General features: G+C 39.2%; 1 protein-coding gene across 1 annotated transcript in view; it reads right to left on the minus strand.

Moving 5' to 3' along the window:
• The window catches only part of MOXD1 (monooxygenase DBH like 1), a 96,693-nt gene that overhangs the window by 59,393 nt on the left and 10,829 nt on the right, over nucleotides 1-26,471 (minus strand). Inside the window, exon 2 of the mRNA XM_040965322.1 lies at nucleotides 20,594-20,896. Within this exon, the coding sequence (XP_040821256.1) occupies nucleotides 20,594-20,857 (264 nt within the window). The 5' untranslated portion in view covers nucleotides 20,858-20,896. The remainder of the gene's footprint in view (nucleotides 1-20,593; nucleotides 20,897-26,471) is intronic.

Here is a 26,471-nt window from a genome sequence, read left to right on the forward strand (position 1 = left end):
TTTATTGGTACTGGGCCTCTTCAGTTACTGATGTCAATGTAGTGGGCAGAACACCCTGATGTACATGAGGGACATGACAACCAACTCATCTAAGCCAGCAGAAGACTTTGAGTGTCCTGCCCAAGCTTAGTAGCAAATGTCTGGGTCTGTGGATGCACTAGAGCGGACTTGGTCAGACAATAGACCTTGGAAATATTTTCTTAACCCTGGTGCAATGAAGCTAATGATGTCTTAGAGCTAAAACAAAACAAAACAAAAATTACAAACAAAAACAAAAAATCAGAGCTCAAGTAACACCCTTGGAACATTCCTCTCCATATCAGTGTTCTCTAAGACAGCGTCAATTGACCATCCCCATCCCCAGAGCTTTTGTGGTTTGACAGTGAGGAGTTGCCCCCCGCCTTTCCCCTCCAGTAGACATAGAAGAAAAGGAAGAACTGAAACATTTGTCCCTCCCTACCCTAACTGGAGGCACAAATGGGGGTGCATCCCGCCCAATTTTGTAAACGCCATTAAAACAAAATTTAAAAATCTAAGCAAATTTGTGATCTTTAGAAAAAGGCAACAGATTCATCTTATGAGTTATCAAAGAAGGTAGGGTGAGTGAACACTTGAAATCACAAGGCACTTTTACTTTCGCGCACAAATGAAAAGACAGCCTTCAGCACTATTAAGTGTCTTACTCCAAAGAAAAACAACTAGGCAGCAACGAAACCAGAATTAGCCTTCAGGTCAGCACTCTTTCCCCTACTGTGACTGCTGGGGCATCTCTACATCATTCATGAGAAAAAGAAACTGATGGCAGAGGTGTTGCTTCTTTATGAACATGAGTGGATTCTGCTTATGAAAAGGAGATTCAATGGGACAATATATAGAGATGAAATCAGTTGAACTAAAAGATACTGAATACCTGTTTTCTTGATCAGTCACAATTTTTGTCCTAAACATGTTTTATACCACTTTGGGAATGCAGACAAGTTCAACAGAGAAAGCATGGCCTTTGAAATCAAATGCCTAGTATCTTAATTTCACACAGCTTTACAGAGCTGATGAAGTCAAACTCACAGAGTTTCAGTTTAACATTAGTAAAATTGGGATAATACAAGCTTTTGTATAGATATCAAAAGATAAAGGAAATATAGTAGGCCTGCCTATCATAGTTAGTATGTATTCAATACCAACCTTCTTCCTTATTTAGGTACTAACTTTCCTTAAGAAAAAATGTCCTTGTCTTTCACCATGTTGAAATTAATCAAAATCCTGGTGCTAAATTTCATCACTCATTAAAGACATGAAACTTGTCATATGTTTATTTGGTACCTAATGGAATTTCATTTTTAAAAAATTATGAGTTGTTTTATAATATATATGCTGAAATATAATTAACTTTATCAATGAAAAAATTGTATTTGAAAACTTGATTACTATGCTTGACTGAGAACCTACAATACAAAAAATAAATTCTTAATGGTATGTAAAAGTCACACTCAAACGGTTAATGCTTAGAATTTTCATTCCTAATAGCTTTTTGAGATAATTACTGGGAGTTGCAAATTTGAAATCCAGGGTTCCTGTTCTAGATATTCTTCAATATGCTAAGATTGGCAATTACTGGGCCCAGTGTGGTGACCTGGCAGCTAAGGTCCTCACCCTGCACCAGCTGTGATCCCGTATGGCCACCAGTTCTAATCCCAGTGGCCCTGCTTCCTATGTAGCTCCTGCTTGTGGCCTGGAAAAGCAGTCAAGGATGGTCCAAAGCCTCTGTACCCACGTGGGAAACCTGGAAGAAGCTCCTGGCTCCTGCTTCATATTGGCTCAGCTCTGGCTGTCGCAGCCACTTGGAGTGAACCAGCAGATGGAAGATCTTTCTCTCTGTCTCTGCTCCTCTCTGTATATCTGCCTTTCCAATAAAGGTGAATAAATCTTGAAAGAGAAAAAAAAAAAAGATTGGCAACTACTAATAGCACAGACTCTATCCAACCTTTCTTTCCTCTGGGAACAATAACTACACGTACATTCTACACATCAGACCCTGTTTCCACGTATTACAGTAATGGACACTTTTCACCTTCACATAAAATTTATGAGATAAAACCATTTTCCCTTTCTATAGACATAGTCTGAACCACACAGAGATTAAGTGTTCTACACCGGATTATGCAGCTGGTCAGCATAGAGGCAGTACCCCAACCCTCCTGGTTTACCTGGAATCTGTCCTTCACTATTCTACTCTAGATAGGTCACTACTGAACTTGGACATGTTATTTTATTTTAGTTTTTCTATCTACAAAAACTTGCCACATCATACTTTTTTCTTTGTAAGATTTTTATTTATTTACATGAAAAAAAATGTGACAAAGAGACAGAAGAGAGATCTTTCATTCACTGTTCAGTCCTCAAACAATCACAATGGCCAGTTCTGGGCCAGGTTGAAGCCAGAAGCCAATAACTTCATCTGGATTTCCCACATGGCTGCAGGTGCCCAAGCACCTGAGCTGTCTTCAGCTGCTTCCTCAGGTCCATTATCAAGAAGATTTAATGAAGGAAGAAGAGCCAGGACTTGAACTGGCACACACATGGGATACCAGCATTGCAGCTGGTACCTTAATCCTCTATGCCGTGACAACGGCCCCTACATCAGTTTTTAATGCTACATTTCTCCTGCTAAAGCCTTAGTTTGTCTATAAGTTTATTCCAAAAACCAGGTTATAATTGTGGGAGCAATTGAAGCAAAGCACTTTCATGATACTGCTTTTAATCCCACAGATTTCAATGTGGAAAGGAAATAACAATATCTATGAACAAAGAAGCATTTAGATCAACTAATTGTTTCTCTACACTGAATTTGCCGCTCATTTCATAATTTTTGCAGTCATGGTTTTTGCAAACAAAAGAATACATTACAAACGAACCAGTTTAAAGAGCTGAGTAATCATACCAGTCTTGTAAATATGTTTCTAACACCATTAGTTGTATAAAATATGCATCTGTAGCCAATGTTCCATTCATTTCATTTCCACTAAAAAGTACCTACTCCATCTAACTAATCCACCTTTTTCTGGATTTTCAGACAAGTTAAGACAAATGATAAAATTTCAAATATCATAATAGACTGTTCAATCATCTCATATTGAAATTCCATTGAGCTCATCTGGCCTAACAGCTTCTATGTAGAGTATGATTTTTGCTAAGGCATCAAATGGCCTAAGCATTTCATTTGGGATGTTTTTAATAGGAAGAAATAACTTATTCATTGTGTGAGGATGTGAGACCTTAAGAATTAGGGGAACCCAACAGCTGTAAAGACCTGAGGGCAAATTGCTTGAAATTGTTTGCCAGAAATTCTCAGTGGTGTTTTGATATAGACATATTTCAAGTTAAGATTAACAAATAAATAAGGGTTGGTGATAAGACAACCATAAATTAGGCATCAGTTTTTATTCAAAAGGTTGAAGATGAAGTAAATGAAGAATTTACAGTGAAAGGAATTGCATCCTTAAATAATAATTGAGTAGCTTTGAATAGTTTTATCTTATTGCACAGTATAAAAAATAAATTTTACACTAGCTTGTAGGGGGGAAAGGCAACTATCAATTATCTGAAATTTCTGGATTACTGTTAAAATTTGTGTTCAAACGTAGGGAAAATAAAGCTGGATTTTATTAAAACTAAAATTTTAAAAAGTAAGATAGCAGAAAATATAAATCAAACATCAATACAATGAAACAAAAAGGAAAAAAATTCTACAAACACTAAAAGGTAAATATTACCGATAGCTATTGTTCTTTGCAGGTCAAGCTATCCCTTGCAATGGCAGCATCCCATATCAGAATGCCCATTTGAATCCCAGATTCAAACCAATTCCTTGTTAATGTGCCTACTTCCACCCCCACCCTCCGCTGCCCCGAAGACTTCAGTGGATTTCCTGGCTCCTGGCTCCAGCACTAGCTGTTGGCAGCCACCTGTAAAGTGCACCAACAGGGGCAAAATTTGTCTCTCTCTGAGCCTCTTTTCTTTGTCACTCTGCCTCTTAAATAAATAAAAACAAAAAGTATGAGCACTTTCATGGCCCCCACAAAATTTGGTAATTCCAATAAAAAACCAAGTTCTTGAAAAATATAAACCAACAAAATTTATTCAGGAAAAACAGACAGCTTGCAGTTTATTCATGGCTAAAAATCCCACTCAACAAAGAAATGTCTAAGCCAAGATAATTACACTTGGTATTTTACCAAATACTTTAGAGAAAGTATCAACTACTTACGAACACTTCTAGATGCACTTCTCTTTAAATATTTATTTATTTTTATTACAAAGGCAGATTTACATAGAGAAGGAAAGGAGACAGAACTTTCATCCACTGATTCCTCCTCAAATAGCTGCAATGTCAGGAATTGAGCTGATCTGAAGCCAGGAGCCAAGAACTTCTTCTAGGTCTCCCATATGCATGCAAGGGGCCATGGCTTTGGGCCATTCTTGACTGCTTTCCCAGGCCATAAACAGCAAGATGGATGGGAAGCAGAGCAGCAGAAACACTAACTGGTGCCCATCTGGAACCTCAGAGCGTGCAGAGTAGGGGTTTATCCATCGCACTATCTACTACATCTTAGCACATCTTAATTCACCTGCCTGACAACAACATTGCCATGATACCAAAATCAAAACATATTTAAAAAATTTTTGAAGATTTTGTTTAAAACAGAAATAGTTAGATGAAAGTTTGGCAGCAGTTAAGTCACTGCTTGGGACATGTGACTTTCATATCAGAGTGCCCAGGTTAGAGTCCTGGATTCTCTTGTGATCTGATTCTTGTTCATGTGCACCCTGAAAGGCAGCAGGTAATGGTACTTGGATCCCTGCCGACCACATGGGAGATTTGGACTGAGTTACAATCAGCTGTTGCAGGCCTATGGGGAGGGGGTCTGAAGAAAGATATCTACCATTTATTATATATACATAATTAATAATAAACAATGTGTATATTACATATGCTTATATATATTCTTTTCAAATTAAAAAATAGGTGGATATTCTTTGCAAAGAGAATTCAAAATATAAAAGTTAATGGGTATCACATACAAAATGCATATCACAACCATGGAAATATGCATAGAACCAGCAGGCTGGCCTGCTTCGATATTAAAATCCAATCAGTGCAGTTCATCTTCTAAAAAGTGTTATTTGAAAAGAGTTAGTTTCCCTCTCAATAAACTAACAATAGAAGGGTTCTTTCATCAATCTTCACAGTTAATAATGAAAGCTTGAATTCTTCCCTATCACGTTTGGGGAGAAGTCCTAGCAACATGCACAGGATATATCCCATGCTTTCCACTAGCAGAAAATCTCACCACTGATAGTCTATTTAACATTTAATATCTCTTACTTCTTGCCCTAATTTTCCCCTCCCATTCTTTAAGAACTTAAAGATTTTTGTCCTTGACATATATCCTTGTTTTCCTCATATTTAGTCCTTTTGGAGTTTCATATTCAACAGTTTCAAATCATCACCTTCACTCATTATCACACACCCAAAAGTCTGTTTCATGTGGAGATTTTTCATCATTTCAAACGCAATTAAGTCCAAGAATCCATTTACTCCTTATTTGTAAGACTAGTTTTCCTGGTTTTCTCAAGCCAGCTGCCATTCTTCCAGACTTCCATATTCAGAACTATAGACTATTTTAATTTCACCCTTTTTATTCACAGCTCCTGATGCTGCTTCAAGTAAACATTCCTTTGCAAAAGAACTGAGTTTTCTTTCATTTCAGCTCTACCTATCTCAGTTCAGATGCCATCATTTTCAAATTCCTGTCAAGGTATTCCTTGAGAAATTGCTTTCTCTATATCATTACGCTTTACTCAACAGTATATAGTGCTAAATTTAGATTCCAAGTCCCATTCAGTTTAGCCTAGCCTGGCTTAACCTTAATTCTTAGAACATAACCCCTATTATGTATCTATTATTTATTTTTGAAATCTCACCCTTTCCCCAGCCTTTTGCATTTGTTCACTTTCCTCTCTTTCAAATGAGAGATATACATATTTTTTTTTACTAACTCCATCTAATTTTGGTTTATTCCTCTTAAGGTTCTTGATCCCACTTACTACATGAAGTTTCCTTTGATCATCACAACTGGAAGTGATAATTACTTCTGTGAATATTTATTCCTCTATTTACAATCCCAAACAGAATGATTATATTTTACACATCGTTATGCTTTTTTAACCACATGGTAGTGGTCTAAAAATAGACCAAGACCTGGTGTGGAATATTATATTATAAGAATACTGTAGTTTAACTTAGCAGCACCAAAATACCCCCCCCCCCAAATGCACCCTTTTTTCTTCCTTCTGTATTAGGAAAATGTATGGACTGCACCAAAACACAAATAGTATCCTGAAAATTTTTAAAAGCATGATTAGGTGAGCGGAAAGAAAAAGACTTACGAAAAAGCTGTAGGTATCAAATTTCATGTATTTCAACTATTCTTGCTGAAAAGAAAAAAGTGAACAAAAGGAAAGGGAGGAAAAGGAAAAGAGCAGAGATAAAGACAGCAGGTCACTCAGAACAAGAACAATCTATCTGAAAACAGAAAACCGCTGTGTCTTGAGATTTAGACTGGCTATGCCTCCAAGCAATGCTTAATAAGTTTAAGTTTTCTGACATTTGGATGGAAAAACATTCAAATGGATGGATAATCAAGTAGGTAGTTACTGTGCTACTATCCTTCTCTGGCAAGGTAGGGAAGAGGAGGAGGGAGGGAACTAAAAAATTACATTGATACAGTAAAGCATTTGCTAATTCAGAATTGAAATGCTAGTTAAATCACCCAGAAGTTAACATTCCCCAAAGTATACTATATCGTATTTGTTTTGAGAACAAGAACCAAGCGACACCTCCATCCCACCTCCTGATTCCATTCAACAAATGCGATCAGAAGCAGCTCTATGTAAATCCGTGGTAAAGGTAATTTCCTAGCCAGGTTCTTGTGCTGTTCAGTGTCCCAAACATTTGAACTGAAAATAAAAATAATTATGCCAATGCATTCTGTTAATTACAGCCCAATGTCATAACCATTATAAAATGTATTTTATAACATATATGTTTGATATATTTGTACATATAACAAATATAATAGAAAATATGGATAAATAAAAGCTCCAATTAAAATTATTCAAAATGAACTTTATTGGAATAAGAGAGATAAGCATGACACAGGTAATCACAATGCTGTAGAAATTTTATAAATTTTAGAATAAAACTTGGCAAATGTTTTAATAATATATATATTTCTATAATATAATGCAGAAGTCACTCTTATTTGTATGTACACAGTTTTAACATTCTACGATGTGAACTGTAAAGCAGTGTTACTCTATATGAATGGTTTTCTGTGAAGCTCAATTATATCCCACCTTAACTATCAAATATGGATTCCATATGAATTATCATTTGAGTATTAGCTTTTGTTTCTATTTGCCTTGACTTTGTATTTAAATTGTGTATTTTTTAAAGAAAACATTGTTTTATATTCTGGAAAATCTAATTTAATTATCAGGCTCCAGTAATAATATTCATCACAGAAATATCTCTCTCGAGACATGTTCTCACAAGGTATTTTTCTTCTTTTGAACATTTTATGCTTTCAAAAAATTATGAAATATTTAATTGAGGTTCCAGCTGTTGTGTGGCAAGAGCAAAGCAAGCCACCGTCAGCAGAAGCAGGTAGGAAGTTGATCCGTATTATTTAGTTAATAGTGTGAGTAATAACTCCCACTTTTAAACTAAGAAAACAACTCCACAAAAGTTAGCTTTGATCACTGACAAGATTGCTATGACCTCTTGTTCAAAAACATGATTACACAGATGTTAAATTGGTTCTCACCCATGGTCAATCTTCCTCTCTGAAATAAAACCTCTGCTACAGAATAGAGCTTTGACTGGTGCTGTGTTAAACAGCATGAAGTGAAAATCCTTTTGGGTGTAATAACAGATGTGAATAGATTCAGTTCAGCTTGGAGTGCTGAATGCATGCACAGCTGCAGGGAGACCTTTAAGAAAAACGTTACCATCTGTCATCATTTTCTTCGACAGGTGCCTGGAGTTTTTCTTTTATTCTAAATCTCAATAGCTTTGGTCCTTTAAACATTTCTGTTTGTATTACTAATTTCTATAACAAACATTATGCTGGTTTAATAATACTGATGGCATAATTAGAAATTTCTGTTTTACTAAAGAGAATCTTTGATCTCCAAAAAATTACAGGGTTGCGCAAATATATATAAATGCACTTTTTAGATTTAAATATAAACTGACATCTTCTCTGATCTTAGAAATTTGAGTGTAATTCCAAAATGGGAGAGTACTGCCCTTGAGAAGACACTTCACATGACAGTGAAACTAAGTGAGCCTAAACAGGAATCTGTTAAATATCTACCAGAATGCCAAAACTGGAAAGTGGAGTTATATTCAAATACAAAAGAGGCCCACCTGTGCAATCCATTTGTTGTCTAAGTGCTGCCTTCTGAAAAATATATATATATATCCTGAATTTTCTCCTATTGCCAATAATCTCATTTTAGTTTTAGTGTAAAATTACTTCATGCAACATGGAAATTATGGAATTTCCAGAGATAGGGTATTTAAAATTTTACTCTTCATCCATTTTAGTATGTATCAAAGGGTAACACCAATTTGAGTCTACCCTTCAAGTAATACACTATTTTACTTTCATCATATCTCAATGTTTTAGTTTCAAAAAATTTAGATTGTTTCTCTTTAATTGTCCATGACTCTTCTAAACAAGGTTTAGATTTGGGGAAGAAAGCAAATTCTTCCTTTGCTTTTTCCCCTCCCCTTTATTCCTTCCACACTTTTCTTATTCACTGCTCTCCTCCCTTCCCTCCTTCCATCCTTCTTCTCATCCTATTTTCCTTTCTTGCTTTTTTTCCCTCCTTCTCCCCATCCTTACTTCTCCAACACATGTGCTATCGAGTGATTACTCTTTTTCAGTCTCTGCTGTGGTGTCGGCCACACATAATGGAGCAGGACAGTAGATAGTACACAGGTTTTTAGTATAACAAAACTATTGATTATTGGGATAAGGTAGAAAAAATTAAAGATAAATCTGAATCATCACATACATGAAAAAATATAGATAGTAATTTCCTACCAGAAAATAAAAAGAGTTTGCAGGGACTACTGTGTGTTTGGTGATCAGTCACAAAAAGATACTGAAGCTGAGAAATAAAATAAAATTAGGAGCCAAAGACACAAAATATAAAGGAAATCATTTCCAGGAAGCGAGAACAGTTACTAAAAGACAATTTGGAGCAGGGGTGAGGCTAACCAGTGTGATGAAGCCAATAAAATCCAGTGGGACTGCAAGGCCATGCACAAGAGGACAGCAGGATCAGATGGGATTCCAGACATTGTGACATTTTGTGGGTCTTGAAAAGAACTACAAAGAGGTCATATTGGTTTTTTTTTTTTTATTGTATTTTGACAATCGTTACATAGTTAATTAGGGTAAAAAGGTTCAAGGGCTACAGGAACGTGGGTAAGACTATTATTTTTCCCATACTGTTTCCTTCATGTTTAAACGGGGGTATTAAGGGAGAAGGCCCACCCAATTTCCCAACCCCATGTCCCAGATGTAGAGCATGCTCTGAGGTTCTTACTCAAGTGGTTTTGATATTTCAACAGTTATAAATCGCTGCCAATCTGGCCACTCCAAGCATGATAAGGTCTTTGAAGAATCCACTGATTGACATAGTTCATCATAGAGTCTCTGTTTGCCCCGTATTTCGCTGCTAACATATAGCTGAGATGGTTACTTGACCTGCTCTGTCTTCTATCTTTTCTTGGTTTGGGTTCTGAGTCCAGCATTTCGATTGGGGAGATCTCCAAAGAAACTTTGTCTGAGGTGTTCTCAAACCAGATTCTTGTATGTGCTAGCAAAAACAGGGCCCGACACAGTCCATCACCCTGATCAGCTGGTGGTTGCAATTGCTGGGTTGGTTCCGTTTTCACTCCCGTCTTCCACTGGAACCAATGGTTGTTGCAGTCCAGCCTGGTTCTGCCCAGCCCATACCCGGCCCTTGCTTACACCAGTGGGAGCTTCAGCGTAGTTGGAACAACCCACAATAACCCCCACCAGGCCCGCCTCCTACCCTGATTTGCCAGTATGTGGAGCAGATCAGTCCAGTCTGTCCCACATCCCCCTTGGCTCTTGTACCTGGCAATTGGCATTGAAGCTTAGATCCATCTAACCAGCTCAACAATCAAGTCCTCACGGGTGTTGTTGAGTGCCTCTCTTTCTAGCCACCCCAGCATATTGTTTTTTTTTTTTTAAGGAAGACTATCTACAACTTCAAAAGGATTAATTGTATCATTCTAATTTTCTTTTTCTTAGCCAATGAATATTGTCAGTGTTTCCTGTTACTCAGGCATCCAGAATTCCAAGAGTTCCAGCCATCCTTGAATTCTTCTGTCACAGTCCTTTCAAATGCACTTCTAGGACACTATTCCTAAAAGGGATCCTTAGGCATGAGGGCTATGTTGATGTGACTCCCCTGTTGTGAACCCTATAGTCTAACATGGTGTTTGCATACTTAACAGCCTCAGCACACTGAACTTAAAATGATCTAATACCTGGGTTCTTTTCACATGAATTCCCACTTGATACAGTTTTTACACAACTAATGTTCATTTGAACCATAACAAATGAATTTGTTTTTCTTTCTTTTTTTTTTTTATAATCTTACATAGTTGATGAGGATACAAACGGTCAAGGGCTACAAGAAAGTGGGTAAGACCATTGTTTCCACACTAATTTGATCATCTTTCTCCCTGTATCTGGGGTCAAAGGAGAGACAAAGGAAGAAGCCCCACCCAGCCTCCCACACATGCCAGATCCCAAATGGGGGGCATTAGTTGGCGATCTCTTACTTTTATTCTCAAAGAATTTTTAACTTTTAGTTTCCTTTTCTTACATTAGCCTAGTATTCCTTTTAGATGCCCATTTTGAAATTTAATGTAACCAATATGTTAAAAACATATTTTAACAGGTTTCGGTTTTTAAATATTTATGATTATCAGGACAAAAGGTTAGCCTAACAGTTAAGACATAGGTTAAGATGTCCATATCTCACACCAAATTGCTTGGGTTTGATTGCTTTGTTTGGCTCCTGAATCAGCTTCCAGCTAATGCAGACCATGAAAGTCAGGGATGATGGCACAAATAATTGAGTTCTCTTCACCCACAGGAGACTTATAGTGAGTTCCTTCTTCCCAACTTCCAGTATAGGCCTTTGGAGTGTAAACCAAATGAGAGTTTGATCTTTCCATTCCTCTCTCCCTCCTAATAAAAATTAATAATATTATGTTCTTCTGATTATAACTCATTCAATTTTATGAGCCCATTTTCTGCAAGAGTATCACAATAATCCCAGCAAGAACATTTGCTATTCTTAAGATATCTCATTTATTTAATGCCCTAATCTACATGTCTGGAAAATCAAATGCAAGAGAAAACATCGTCTCCTTTATACCATTATTGAAATGAGACTAGCCTCTAGTCAACAGCTGTAAAGAGCTCAAAAGTATACTGCATTAAGTTTGTCCTTGAATTTTTCCCAAAATTGTTACCCATCTCTTTCATTTATATACTCAGACATACCTTTCTCCCCCACTCGAAAAGCTAAGATGTTTGTCTTCTGAAATATTATGGCCCTGTTCACAGTTCATTCAGTGACTAACCATAATAGTAATAATATCTCACATTTTTTTAGTAATTTCAAGATGTCATATCATCTGCTAAAAGATTTGCAATCTCTTTAACTTAATCCTCACAAAACCCAGCAGTTAAATATTGTGATTTTCCTTTTCCCCAGAAGGAAATTGTCACTTAGAGAGGTTCGAGAGCTTGCCAAAGGACACATAATGAAAGAGCCTGGATTCACACCTAGGCCAAAGTATTTCCTGTTCCTAACTTCTCGACAGCTATTCAGCAGGATTCTCAGGAGGATCTGCCAAGCACCTGGAATTGTTTCTGGTACCTGTAGAAGACTTGGCAGAACTGCCACAGCTGTCAACCTGTAAGTGTTCCATCCATGCCGTAATAAAATACTAATTATCTACCACTCCTTCAACTCTCCCTCCTTCTTCTGCAACTACCGCTTGAGGGCATTCCACTGCTTATTAGCAACGGTGGAAATGAGAGATGGGAAAAGATGCCTATTAATGAAACCTACTGGGGACAGTACTGCAGGATTTTTCCAAATGGGAGTCCATTTTCTTACTGGTAATTTTAACAGAAGATTTTAGAGCAGAAAAAGGCTCTTGACTTACTTACATGCTGAGAGAGTGATCCCATGATTTCATTTCTAATTAAATGAAATAATGTTTCTTTGATGGACTGAGACCATATATAACAAATAAATCTTAGATTCTGTGTGGGCAGTTATTTGTATTGCCTAGATACAGCAGTTGGTACCAGTTACCAAAAGCTCTGTAGGAGGGTCAGACTTTGTGGCACAGTAGGTTAAGTTGTGGCCTGGATTATCTGCATTCCATATCACTGTCTGGCAGAGAGTGCCATCTCCACTTCTGATCCAGCTTTCTGCTAATGCCTGTGCTGCAGCAGTGCTGGCTCACATAGTTAGGTCCCTAGCACCCACATGGGCGGCCAGAAGGATTTCCTGACTCCTGACTGCAGTGTGGTCCAGCTCTGGTTGTTGCAGGCATTTGGACAATGACTCAGAAGATGAAAGAGCTCCATCTCTCTCTGCCTCTCCCATTTCTCTTTCTCCCACTTCTTTTTCTCCTTCCCTGTTATCTCTCCCTCTCATATCCTTCTCCATGCCCTCTCTTTCCCTTTATCACTCTCACTCTTGCTCTTTCTCCCTCCCTCCCTTCTTGTCCCCCTTCTTTCTTTCAAATATATATATATATATATTACAAATGTTGTAAAAAGAAGGAAGAGGAGAATCTGCCTTGAGATTACTCCACGTTTTGAAACATACCTCTATCTCAGTTCAAACACTGCTCCTCTTTTCTGAGCATATACATTTAAGAAAACACTTGGGATCAGTAACTTCATAAAATTTACTTCAGACCTGCTTTCATGCATTTAAAAAAACTTTAATTTTTTATTGTAAAATAGCAGCAAATGTCCAAGTATATGTTGCCCCTTGCTTCAAATAGCAAATAATCACTATACCTAGCCTTTGCCTGGACTCTCCCATGAATTCTTAGCCCCAGTGCCTGGAATCCTCAATGTTTCTCTAAGTTGAGTCTCCCAATTTCTATTAAAGATGCTGACCACACAAGAGATCAGTATCCATGAACTTGTCTCCAAGTTAGCAACATCTGAAAAACAAAAATATATGAAAGCCTAATTCAATGACCTGCAAGCTAAGCTCCCGCCAGTAACAGCAGCATCCCACAAGGACATTGGCCACTCCAGTTCTGATTCAGTTCCCTGTTAACGTGTCTGGAAAAGCAGCGGAAGATAGCCCAAGTGTCTGAGTCCATGAGCCTGGATGAAGTGTTAGATTAAAAGTTTCACGATGATTGCATACCTGCTCACACACATTTTTTGGTTTAGCGTCTCAAAGATCTTAGCTATGTTGTGTTAATGAAGATGAGAAACAACACCAGATACAAGAGAAAAATATTCACACCTACTATTAAGAAACTTCTCTAGATCAAGCTTGAAAGGCTCTAGTTGAACTTACTAAACATTTGTGGAACAATGCCACAGAACTAGAAAAGAACACCTACAGTTCAGGAACATTTGAAAAAAATTAATTCTATTTTTCCAGGTAGGCAGCTTTCTAGATTCCAGATATACCGAGTTAGTTGATGCCCATGCCAGATAATATATTTGGCAGTACATAAATTTTTAAATTGCAAGCACTATGGCTAACTTTGAAAGACAATCTTCCAAACTTGGGACAGTTTTCCATCATTACACAGCATAGCAAATACCCACACAACTGCTTCTTTCTTGTCATTTCCTGCTTTAATTCCCCACACCACTCTTATGTTTTACTGATTTTTTTGTGATTGTTTACTGATACCCTTCACCAAAATCTGAGCTATCTAATTTCACCGATTTCATCTCATTCAAGGATAATCCCTATCATTGAGAACATCTGGGTAAACATTCTGTAAATATCAGTTGAATGAATGACTGAAAGTTCCCATATTCTCTGCATATAGTTGAGTGCCGTATGCACTTAGTGTTTCCCATGCTGTGTATCCTGGAAACCTCTGATTATTCTACCAAAGTAGAGATGTAAGATATTGGCAGCCCAAGGTTACTGTGAAAATTGCATGCATAGCATGTTAAAGGATTCCTTTACAATCCAGAAAATATACTGAGAATATAATGAATGGGCATTTAAACATTTGAGTAAGCATATTATCATATTACAGAAATGTGTATCTACAGCACTTATAATGGGGGAAAAAAGCAGTAAAAGAAATGCAACTATTTTAATCACTGTTTTAAGATGTGTTTGTTATATATTTTTAATCATGTAGGAAGATATATGTAGTATATTTTTTATGTAAGATATAGATTGCTCACAGGATAAGAAAGGGCACTAAACTAGATCTCAAAAAAATAAAAAAACAACAATAACAAAAAACAAAAACAAAACAAATCAAGGCTGCTGATGTGCACCTGAATGGTCTCCAATAAGTCATGTTAACAGTTACCTATGGTTTAGGTTCCTCGCCTATACAATTTGAGAAGAATGAGGGCAAGAAGCTTGAGGTTCTTAACTCTAGTCTTTTAAAAGGCAGTAAATGAACCACAAAACACTCACATTTAATGTATAAAATCTTCTCACAATTTTTGGTTACATTAATTGAATCATAAATTAAATTTGTTCTACATACTATTTGTATAACACTCAGACACAATCATAGAATCTTATACTTAATAAAATCATCTACTTGAAATAATTTTTGAAGTAGTCTTTGCACAAATGCTGTATGCTGTCCTTATGAACAGTTTTTAATCTGTTTTCTAAATACTCCAAAATTTAGCAAGTTAAAAAGATGTTACATTTGGAAAAAACTTCCTAGAGAAATATTTTTCTATTTAAATATTCTTTACCAGTGATAATTTTTAAAAATATACTTTGAGGTACCCATGTAAACATTTTTTATTATGTATGGATTAAACATTTTCACCCACCAGCAACTTTACTTTACAAATCATGAATCAATCAACTACTTCACTTTCTTTGAGCGAACTCTGGTTTCTTTCTTCAAGATTCCAGAAATAGGCCATTAGGCCATTGGTTGCCCCAAAGGCTTGAGCCCTATTTGTCAATTCAGGTGCATTGTTCCTTTTGCTATTAGGTCTTCCCATGTCCTCAGGCTAATTACAAAATCTGCTTGGTCAAGGAGAAACATACAGCTGTGGAGCATCTTCCTGGGCTGAAGCATTGCAATGGACCATGTGTCCCCGTTATTAATACACAAAGAACGAAGCTTGGAAAGGTCTCTTCATCGACTGGAAGTTGGGGGAGGGCATAATCCAAAGACTTAAAATATCTCTTAACAAAGCACCAGCTGAGCTATGTCAGCCTTGCACACTCTCTTCATCTTCCCGTTACAGGCTTTCAATTTGCTTTCCAAACATTTCTTTGTTGCCATTGGCTGGGGTGAGCTTAAAAGAAGCACATCGTTAACCACAAAGAATGCTCACTGTTTTCTGTGATTGCAAATCAGTTCCAAGCCCTTCCTCAGCAGCCTAGTAGCAATTATCCTGCTGCTGAAGACACTTCTCACAGAAAGGCTTCAAGTTATCATGATAGCCAACAAGCAAGGCTGTGGCAAATGATGACATATGTTTTGGTCTCTATTCACTAGAGATTAATGCCCCCATAGGAAGGGTGATCCATTTTTGTGCAAATTCAACAGACACATCCTACAATGCTGCTCTCTCACTCACACAAACTGGGCATTCATCAACCAGATTACTTGTCTCAAATGGGCACTCTCACTTGCTAAATGGTTCCGGTGGGGGTGGATTTGCTCTATGTCAAAGAGGGGCAAAGAATAAGGAAAGGACATGAAGCCGTCAGGGAAATGAGAGTTGAGCTGATTCATGGAGAAAAAATAGTGAGATTCTGAGAAGCTAACGCAAGAGGAATGACAGCCTTCCTCCAACAGTGCTCTGAGCAGAGACAATATAGCAACCAACCTCAGCAGCATCCCCCATCTGCTGATCCCATGGGTGACACTGGAACAGGCTTCATTTCACAGCCCCATCACTCCCCTTTTCTCTTCCTCATTCTAATCAACATTTAAGGCACAATCTCCAGACAAATGAGAAGGGAGAATGTCCATAATACCAGCTTTAAAAGTATCTAACACTGTGCTCAGTGTGGTAGCCTGGGGCCTAAACCCTCCCCCTTGCAACCACTGGGATCTCATATGAGCACCTGTTCATGTCCTGATTGCTCCACTTCCCTTCTAGCTCCCTGCTGGTGGCCTGGGAAAGCAGTCAAGGATGGCACAAAGACTTGGGGCCCTGCACTCGCCTGGGAGATCTGGAAGAAGCTCCTGGCTCCTGGCTCAGTTCAGATCAGCTCCAGCTGCTGTGGCCATTTAGGGAGTGAACCAGAGCTTTCTAATAAAATATAAATAATTAAATCTTAAAAAGAGAAAACAGTAGCTAACACTGCTGCCTGAAGACCAAAAAAAAAAAATCCAAACTATTTTTTAACTCCATAAACTGACAGGCAAGTATCCTACTGTTCTCTGCACGTTGTCTCACTGAGTGGAATCCTGGATCAATGCTAGGCGATGATTGAAACAATGGAAAGACCAAGGTTCAGAATGCTTGTTGTGGAAAGGGATAGCAGGCAGAAAGAGAATTTAAAATACAAGGACAATGGGAAAGGTACCAACAGTTCATTACTCCATCAGTTGTGTGTGTGTGTGTGTGTGTGTGTGTGTGTGTGTGTGGTGTGTGAGAGAAAGAGAGAGAGAGAGATTGGGGGAGAAATAGACACAGAAGAAAAGAATGGTGAATAAACATTGCCTCTCAATTTAATTACTGTTGAGAGAGTAGATGCACGTAGAAATGAAAATAGGTATTCCATGTGGTGGCAGGAAAGGGACTGTGACAACCTAGAGAGGACCAATGTGTTACAGATAAGCATATTTTCCTAAGATGGTCTCAACAATGTATTTTATTATGTGACCAACTTATAATGTGATAGCAATATGAGTTTATGTTCTCTCTTAAATAAAGTGGATCTGTGATCCAGACACATGACCTGACTTAAAGCTTAAGTTGTCAAAGGTTGCAGTTTCCACCTGGACCTCTTTATATTTTCACTCTGAAGATAACCCCCTAGTACATGAAGCTCTGTAGTCATATGGAAAAGCCACAATCCCACCACACAGTGCTAGCTGAGCTCCGAGGCAATAGCCAACATCAACCACGGGTCACACATTCCAGAGAGAGAACCCACATATGCTTTCAATCATCCACCCTGGAGTTGACACAAAGTGGAGTACATTACTATCGCCTTTACTGCCTGTTCAAATTGCTGATCTTTGAGAAGAGAAAAAACTGCCATTGTGCTAAGTGACTGTGTTTTTGGAGTGATTTGTTGTTTAGAACTGATAGCCAAACATCAGGTAAGGTGCCTCAAATTGGACCCACTTCCTGGCACGGAATTAAATAAGCCTCAAAATAAACAAAGGTTGCCTTTGTGCCTTTTAAGGATTTTTCATAACTTGGGTTGATTCTTTATTTATCTTAGCGCTTCCCCTCTTGGTCCAGAGTTTAGGTCCCTGCAGAGTAGAACCCACATTGTGTGTGCATGCAAACCTGAGTCATTGTAAATGTTTCATAATCAGATTATTTTTACACAGACACACACAAACTGAAATTTTTGTCTTCTCTCAAAACAAAATAACACATAGAAGATCTGATAATTTAGACTTTGCACTCATCTGTATCAAAATTCACTGACAAAAATTCCAAATTCCCTCTACCCACTAATGCCCTCTATCTTGGCTTAACACATCTGTCTGTAGTACTCAGCTGCACACTACTCTGCTCCATTTTTGTCCTGACCTCTATTCAATTTAACCAACAATTCTCAACTTAATTGGTTGGTTGATATTCATGCTTACAGAATAAGCCAGGAGTGAACGCCCTTTGTAAAACAGGTAAATGTAATTAGACCAAAGACTAAAGTCAAAATAATGGTAAAGAAACATTATAGCTCAAAATTAAAATTTAATAAGGAAAGGTGAAAGAAAATAGTCTGAAAAAGCCACAAAATGTTGTGACTGGTACACTGAGATAGTTATCATAAAGCCTAATATGTCCAGTTATCAGGGACTGCTCCCTGTACATGGAGGCCTCCGGAGCAGATACTGTCTCATTGTTTCAGTTTTCTCACACAAGGAGCAAAAGTACATGAAATTCACATCCCACTAATTGAATCACACACAAACAGCACTGAAGAACCCTGTTTACATTTCAGGGTAGTTGCTGAAGATTCCATTATCACATTAGTGCAGGAAGACTCCCCAGTAGTTGTTACAGAGAATATTCAACTTTAAGTCTTAGAAAATAAAATCATCTCACCTGAATAATTCAGCCAGGATTATATATGTTTCTTTTTACTTATAATATTTTGTTTCTTTCCTCTACTTTTCCACTTTCCCAATTAACATTTTACCATATTTTATACATCCTAAAATGAGTAGAATGCTGAAGAAAGTGGACTTGTCTAGAATGTCAGGCAAATTTTTAAAAATGACGATCCTTTCCATATAAAATCAGGTTTTATTTCTTTAAGAATAAAACTAAAAGTGAAAACCCTACTTCTTGATCATTACATATATTGGCAAAGCATGTTTCTAATTTATCTCAATGATATGTATTCAACAGTTTCTTTAAGAAAAAATCCATGTTTCAAAATGAATCTAAACAGCACTTAGGCAATCTGTATGAAGAATCATGACAAGTGTGAAAACATTCTGCATTTCAACACAGTCTGATTTGGTGGACCTATTACAGCACACTGAATCAGGATTCTATATTCAGCCTTTTGTTTGATATCAAATTGGGTGGGCTTTCTAGAAGCACTATGCTTTGGGGAATACATAGTATCATTAACATTCTTAGTATGCCCTGCACTATCAGATCACCATAGTAAAATTTCTCATGTTCCATCAGTAGAACACACAGGCATAATTAAAGGACATGTTACAGTCCCCACCCTAGGAAAGTATAAACACACAAGCCAAACACCTTGTTTTGAATCTTATTTAAGCAAGTTATGGTTGGCTTCCTATCACTGAATTTTGTCACTCAGTTAATGAGTGCTGTTTATTTGAAGTCAAGTTGTTTGTTCACAGTGTCTGAGATGCATAGCCTGTGCACACGTGGTGTAGTTCTCAGTGACTTCAGCAGAGCGCAGTCCTCATAAAACTTTTCTTTATTGGCACTTCACAGCATTTACTCAGCGAGGAAACCTTTTCTTCAGCAACAGCCTAGACTTTCGGAGAGTTCTAACTTTTCGTTCCTGTCACTTTATTTGTAGCCAGGAATTAGGGTTCAAAAGTGATGATGTCCCAGTCAGAACCTGATGGAAACAGCGCTTACAGGTTGAAACTAAAACTACTGAGTCGTGCACTGTGAAATACCCAGGGAACATAGATTTAAACACTAGCAAAGTCTGAAGACAATGACAGAACAACTGGAGTTTTCTTCTGGATGTTTTTGCAAAGGACAATATTTTGGAGGAAGTGTTCCCTAATCACAATGACAAAGATGTCCAGAGCACCAAAAAAAGAAAAAACCTAATTAGCCTTTCCGATTGCTGAAAGGGGCTAGAGACCAGCCACCCCGGCTACACCATCCCCTTCAAAGCAAACCGGCAGCTGTCAAATGCTTTCCATTGTTAACTACCGCTGCCTCTTAATAAGGGGCTCTGCCTGAGGACTTCAGTCTCCGGAGGTGTCTAAATGCAGGTTTCTAAAGGGCTCTTTGAGTAACAAAGTCCCTAAGCGACACTTAGGGACCCCTCAAGCACCTAATGCACCACACAGCTAAAGAGCACCACGCCTGAGGCTTCCCAGATGTCAGCGAATGGGCAATTGCAAGATTCCCAACCCCAGACTGCAAGGTGTAACAGCTCCCAGCACGCCGGGACCAGAGCGCTCTTCTCTCCTTGTCTCCTTAGGTCCTCTGTGCCACGTGCCTCTCCTAGTTCATCAGGGATGAAGTGCAATGTGCGCCACGTGTGGGTGTAGGGGGTTCTTTAGTAGGGGCTCCAAGAACAGCAAAGTGTTCAGAGATAGAAAATTATTGGGGCTCACTCGGGCTCAGCTTCCCCAAGAGAAAATTGAGGTAGTGCTGGGAGAATCCAGGTAAGCACTCCTTGGACCAAGGGCATGCAGGAAAGATCGCTAATGTGAGCACGCTTCAGCCTGGGGACGTGAGAATGCCAGGAGCTAAACTAAGGTTAGAGAGGCTTCCCGCTCACACCGGCTCCCTTCGCACCAGGCTCTGAAGGTGGCTCTGGGAGGAGCGCTTACCTGCAGGTAGGGCTGCCCATGGGCCACGCCGCCCACGACGATGTCCGCAGCAGCCATGGTCCCGGAGGGAGAGAAGCCCAAGCCCACGTAGCCGGCGGTGCGCACCTCGAGGCGAAAGGCGACCCTGCTGCCCCGCTGGCCCCAGCCCAGCCAGTACTTGCCGTCGGGGTCGAGCAGGGTGCGGTGCGGGTAGGTCCTGCCGGAGCCCCCCGCCGCAGCCCCGGGGAGCAGCCCCCAGAGCAGGAGCAGCCGCCAGCCGCACATCTTCGGGGCCAGCCCGCGGGCACCTGGGCTCCTCCACTGCTGAGCGCCCAGCAGGCGCGAGGGGCGGCTGCAGCGAGCGGGCGGCCTGGGACCGCCCCCCGGGGCTGGCCGAGGGGCCGGGAGGGGCAGGAGCCGGTTTCCCCGCCCCGGGCCTCCCGCGGGTGGCGCCCTGTCCCGTCTGGTCCGACCGTGGACCCCACAGACCCTGGCCGTGCATGACCCTTCCCTCCGATCCACCTGACACCCCCACGTCCAACACCACCAGCCCCCGAATGGCGGGGAGAAAAACGAAGGGCTTGGTAGGAGAGGCTGGGGGCAGAGGGAAACGAGTCAGGGGAGGGATGTCTAGGGAAACCTGGGGAAATTGGGCAGAGTTCAGCCAGAAATGAGAGGACTTCAGCAAAGGGGTCCACCTTGGACTTGGTGCAGAGAAATCCCGCTGCCCAGGGTGACTTTAAAGTCCATCCCTCCTCCTACGCCCGATGCCCCCACCGAACTCTCGCCCCTCCCCAATGCATTTCCCCTCTGTCTTGGTCCGTGCAGCTCTTCTCTTGAGAAGTCTCAGCGGCACAAGGCTTAACCTGCCCGCTTTCGTTTTGGTTTGGTTTAGAGCTTTTAAAGCGGCGCAGCTTCCCCAGACTACTTCGCCAGCAACAGAGAAGGCCACGGTTGATTGCGGTTTGCTGTCTTCTGCCCGTTGAAATTCTGGCTCTGGACAGGTTTTAACAAAAGTTTGTTTTGTCTTGTTTGCCTTTACCTCTTACTACCGCATTCCTGACTTCAAACATGATAACTGTTAGCTACCTTCTTCATTCGTTTGTTTTTATAATGTTTCTGGGAAAAAAAAAAATCTAAGATGGCTTACAAATATATAAACAATACTAGAAAGAAAAACAAACAACTGAATGATGGACTTGTGACTGTTGCTGGAGGACTATGCTATTGTAACGATATGGGAGAAACTGTGGGGAAAGTTGAGAGTAGAAGGAGAAATCTCGGTGCCCATGGAGCCATATCATACAAGTTTTAAGTGGAAAAATAACGTGGGGAGATGTGTGATTTATCACAGATTTGGAGGCTGTACTCAAACCGCAGTTACATATTCTTTTCCCCTCAAGCTTGTATTTTTCTTGTGCCCATTTGCTTTTCCCATAACTTTTCCGAAGCTTGTAACATGCAATCAAACTATGTTCTTCTAAGGCACAGTTGGCTGTGTTGGCTGTCTGGAAGACAAAAGCTATTTGCACAGACCTCTTATGGGTGTTCAGAGCTGCGCACAGGAAGGAATTTGTTCCAAGGGCAGAGGTAGTCAAGAGTCCAGTTCAGGGAGAAGTGATTTTGAAATCTTGGAACAAAGAAACAAGAGAAGCCATGGAAGAATGGAGATAGCATTGGAGAGTGGGAACTACCAACAACTGAATGCCTGGGCACTGACAGAATCCACCATGGTGACATCAGGGAGTAACAACCTCCATTGTGGCGCCTAGGGCTGGGAACCTCAGCGCTGAGTTTCTCCAAGAGCTAGGGACGTTTTGGCAATTGCTGGTTCTCCCGACTTCCTCCGTGAAGACAAGGGAGATATGGAGATAGAACAATGGAGAGAACTACTAGACTCAGAGCTAAGGAGGGCTCAGCCTTGGCATGTTGCCAAGCACACTTGCTGTATGCAGAAGCCTGTCCCCATCCTGCACTGCCATGTCAGGAAAGTTAAGTTCCCAAATGGTGGTCAAAGGCAGATTTTCTGTTTTGTTGACATTTCTTTGATTCCTAACATGGAAGAGCCTGAAACATACCTGTTTCTCAAAGTTCCATACATAAACCCCAAATTCACATTTTCCAGAAAATCTTCTGTTTCCTTATTAAACTATTTCCCATCTACTATTTTCTATCACTGTGCCTTTTAAGGTGGTGTGCTTTGCCAGGTTTTTTCATTCTTCTCTAACTACCTCACTCCTCATTTTTCCTTTGAAGCACTTTTTGAGACTCCTTCTGTATTTCACAATCAGATGGCATCAGCTGCTCTACAATGAGGCCAATGGAGTGTTCTAACAAGAACTCAATGCATTTTTGACGCCATGCTAGTTTTTCTTGAGTAATCACTATTTAATCAGGCACCTTATCTAATTCAATGCTGGGACCCCATTTGCTAGGATGCAAACAGACATGCAGTAGGTGCACAATAGATACTAAAAGGAAGAGTGCCTAGATGTATATTCAGATTCTTCTGGAAAAAAAATTTCTTTACAAAATTGCACCATGGGGAGAAAGCTTTGCCCCCACAAATACAATGGGATATTCTATTGTGTGATGAAATTGAGGCAAAACTAGAAAAGCAGACACATGAATACTCAAAAATAATATTTAAATTGTTTGTATGGTTTCAGTGAGTAATATGTTTGAAGGCAAAATTGTATTTTTCAATTGTAAAATTTATTACATAAATTATATAATATGTAATTATTTCATTAATATGTAAATATTTTAATTAAATACATGAGTATATAGTATTATATAATTAAATATATTTAAAATTATATGATATATAAATATGCAATTGTATTATTGTATAATTCAGTGTCTTTGTGTTTAGAGTATAAGGAACATTAAAACTAATATAATCACTGAAGTTGACAAAGAGAAATGACTATCATTCATATGCAGGAGATCTGGCCCTCCCTGGTTGAAATGTCTTAAGAAAAAAATAGAAATTTTAGCTAAGTGTGCTTTGTAAGCTGCCGAGTTTCCTGAGTCAAAAGCAACAATATGTTTTAGTTGCATAAATGACTCAGTTTCCCTGTTTGAAAATACGTTACAGTTCTTATGAGTCTTAGAGTTGTAAGGAAAGCAGTATGACAGCGCAGGTCCATAAAAACCTAGGCTGTGTGGCAGAGATGTGAGCGAAATCGATGGTAAGGGTTTCCCAGAAGTTATTTTAAGAAGATTGATTTTATACAGAGGAAAAGCCCATTTAAAGGGAAGAGTCAGGAAATGTTAAACGTATGAATAAATAAATAAACAACAAAGAGAAAAACTAAATTACCTGGGGATCAGTTTCATGACACAATAGGTTAAGCTGCTATGTACAATTCCAGCCTCTCATCTGGCTGCCAGTTCAAATTCAGGCTGCTACACTTGTGATTCATCTCCATGCTAATGTGCCTTGCAAAGAAGCAGAAGACTGGCCAAGTCCTTGGGCCCCTGCACTTAACTGAAGGACCTGGACGAAACCCCCGCCTCCTGGTTTTGATCTGGCCTAGTTCTAGTGGTAGCCATGATTTAGGGAGTGAACCAGTGAGGGAAAGATCTCTACATCTCTCGCTTTCCCTGTAATTCTGCCTTTCAAATCATTATAAGGAAGTCTTTTTTTTTTTTAAAAAAATCACCTAAAACATCACCATCCAAAAATAACCTTTGTATGCATCAAGAAACATCACTTCAGAGCTCAGTGCCAAAAAAGTGTTGGAGCAACAGCCTATTGGGCAAAGTTTGCAAAGAAACAGTTGCATTAATTTTGTGAGACTCCACTTGAGTTAAACAGAGTTGCTCTAAACATGCTCATTACAATCACATTTTCTTAAGCGTCTTTTTTTTTTTTTCCGGCTGTACCTTTTTAATGCATGAATAGACAAAAGAAACAGAATAGACAAAACTAGAGACTCTAAAATCTTAACTTCAGGATGTTCGACCAGATTACTCATTCTTAAAATGAATCATTTTCTCACAATTTTCAATCAGGAAATTAAAATATTCTATTTATTTTTATTCCACACCCATTCTGACACACAGCTTGAGATCAGCCAATGTGACTGCACCCATGCTGAGCCTCCTCACCTCCCCTCTGATGCTAAGGTTTATTTATATTTCTACACTAATTAACTGCAAGAGACCTACAGAAGGAGTAAGAAAAAAAAAAAAACAGGATGGATAGAAGGTGATAAATCAACACGAAGCAGCTTGGTATAAATTAGGATGGTCTAAAATAGGTTATTTCTTCTTTGGAGTGTTATAATTTTCATGACTACCAAGGTGCAACAATAATACTAAATATTTATAAAATTCCTGTCTTCTAGGGAGCTCAAAGAAGAAAAAATATTTATGTAAGTGATCTCAGTAGTTCTTAGGTATTCAAGTAGGGAAACCAAAGCATTTTCTCACTTCAGTCTATAAACTAAGCCACTGTGTGGATAAAGAAGGATTTGAGGTTTAAGTTCATACCATGAGTCAGTTACAGAACAGCCAGAAATATAACTTTAGTACTTGTTGTTTTTGCTTTAAACCCACCTGCTCTCTCTCACCTCATCTTCAATAAAAAGCAATAATTTTAAAACCACGAGATCATCATGATGAAGCATTCCTTCAGTGTTACTGATACTTTTTTACATGAGCCAAGTGCCTTGACCAAATATCTGCTCCATGTTATGCTGGTTGTTTCAGCAATGGATATTTATATTATTGATGATAGTGGAGTGGATGGAGAAAGTGAGGATTCAGGATTTATTATCAGGAGATTGAGATATGTTCAACATGGCACTTGAGGCTACTTTGAAACTGAATGCCGATTGGCCCTACAGGTTCTTTTAAAAAATCACAGGACTCGGGCCCGGCGTGGTGGCGCAGTGGTTAAGGTCCTCACCTTGCACACCTGGGATCCAATATAGGCGCCGGTTCTATCCCGGCAGCCCCGCTTCCCTTCCAGCTCCCTGCCTGTGGCCTGGGAAAGCAGTCAAGGACGGCCCAAAGCTTTGGGACCCTGCACCTGCGTGGGAGACCTGGAGGAGGCTCCTGGCTTCGGATTGGCATAACATCAGCCGTTGCGGTTGCGCTCACTTGGGAACTGAATCATTGGGTGGAAGATCTTCCTCTCTGTCTCTCCTCTCTGTATATCTGCCTTTCCAATAAAAAAATAATAAAAATAAAATCTTAAAAAAAAATCACAGGACTCAAACTGTTTTCAAGGAGATACACATCAATATTGACTGTAAACTGTGATCTAAAACATAATTGCCCTGATGTTTGTATATATATATATATATGTTTGTATGTATATATATATGGAAGAGAAAGGCAGTGCTCTGTTTCTTTCATTCGTCAATTAGAATTTCCCTCCAGAGGAAACCATGGTGGGCATCAATGAATTGGCAGAGATGAAGTTGATCTGCTCTAAGCACTCATCCAATATTACTATAAAGCCATATTGCAAAAGGAGTCCCTGGAAGTATGCTGATTATTGCATTCATCTTGAGCATAACAAAAGGAAAAATTTCCTCACATACTGACAATTCTCACGTCCATGGAGACCAGGTTACAAAAGCTGATGGTGATTTTTGAGGGAGAAAAAAAGGAATGAAATATACTCATTACTAATAAAAATGTCAACTTTGAAAAGAACTTAGACACTCTAATTCATACCTTCCTCTTGTGGATAAGGGAATTGGGTTGAAAATCAGAAATGCAATCCAGGTTTCCTGCATAGCTGACAGAAACCCTACTAGACCATCACAATTGCCTCTCAGGGTGCACATCAGCAGGAAAGCAAAGTAAGAACCAGAATCAGGAATGAATCCAGGACTTTGATGATGAACATGGGCATATTGACCACTAAGTTAAGCACCTA

The sequence above is a fragment of the Ochotona curzoniae genome, unplaced genomic scaffold, assembly GCF_017591425.1.
Source record: "Ochotona curzoniae isolate NIBS_2020 unplaced genomic scaffold, NIBS_Ocur_1.0 scaffold_3890, whole genome shotgun sequence".
NCBI classification, from domain to species: Eukaryota; Metazoa; Chordata; class Mammalia; order Lagomorpha; family Ochotonidae; genus Ochotona; species Ochotona curzoniae.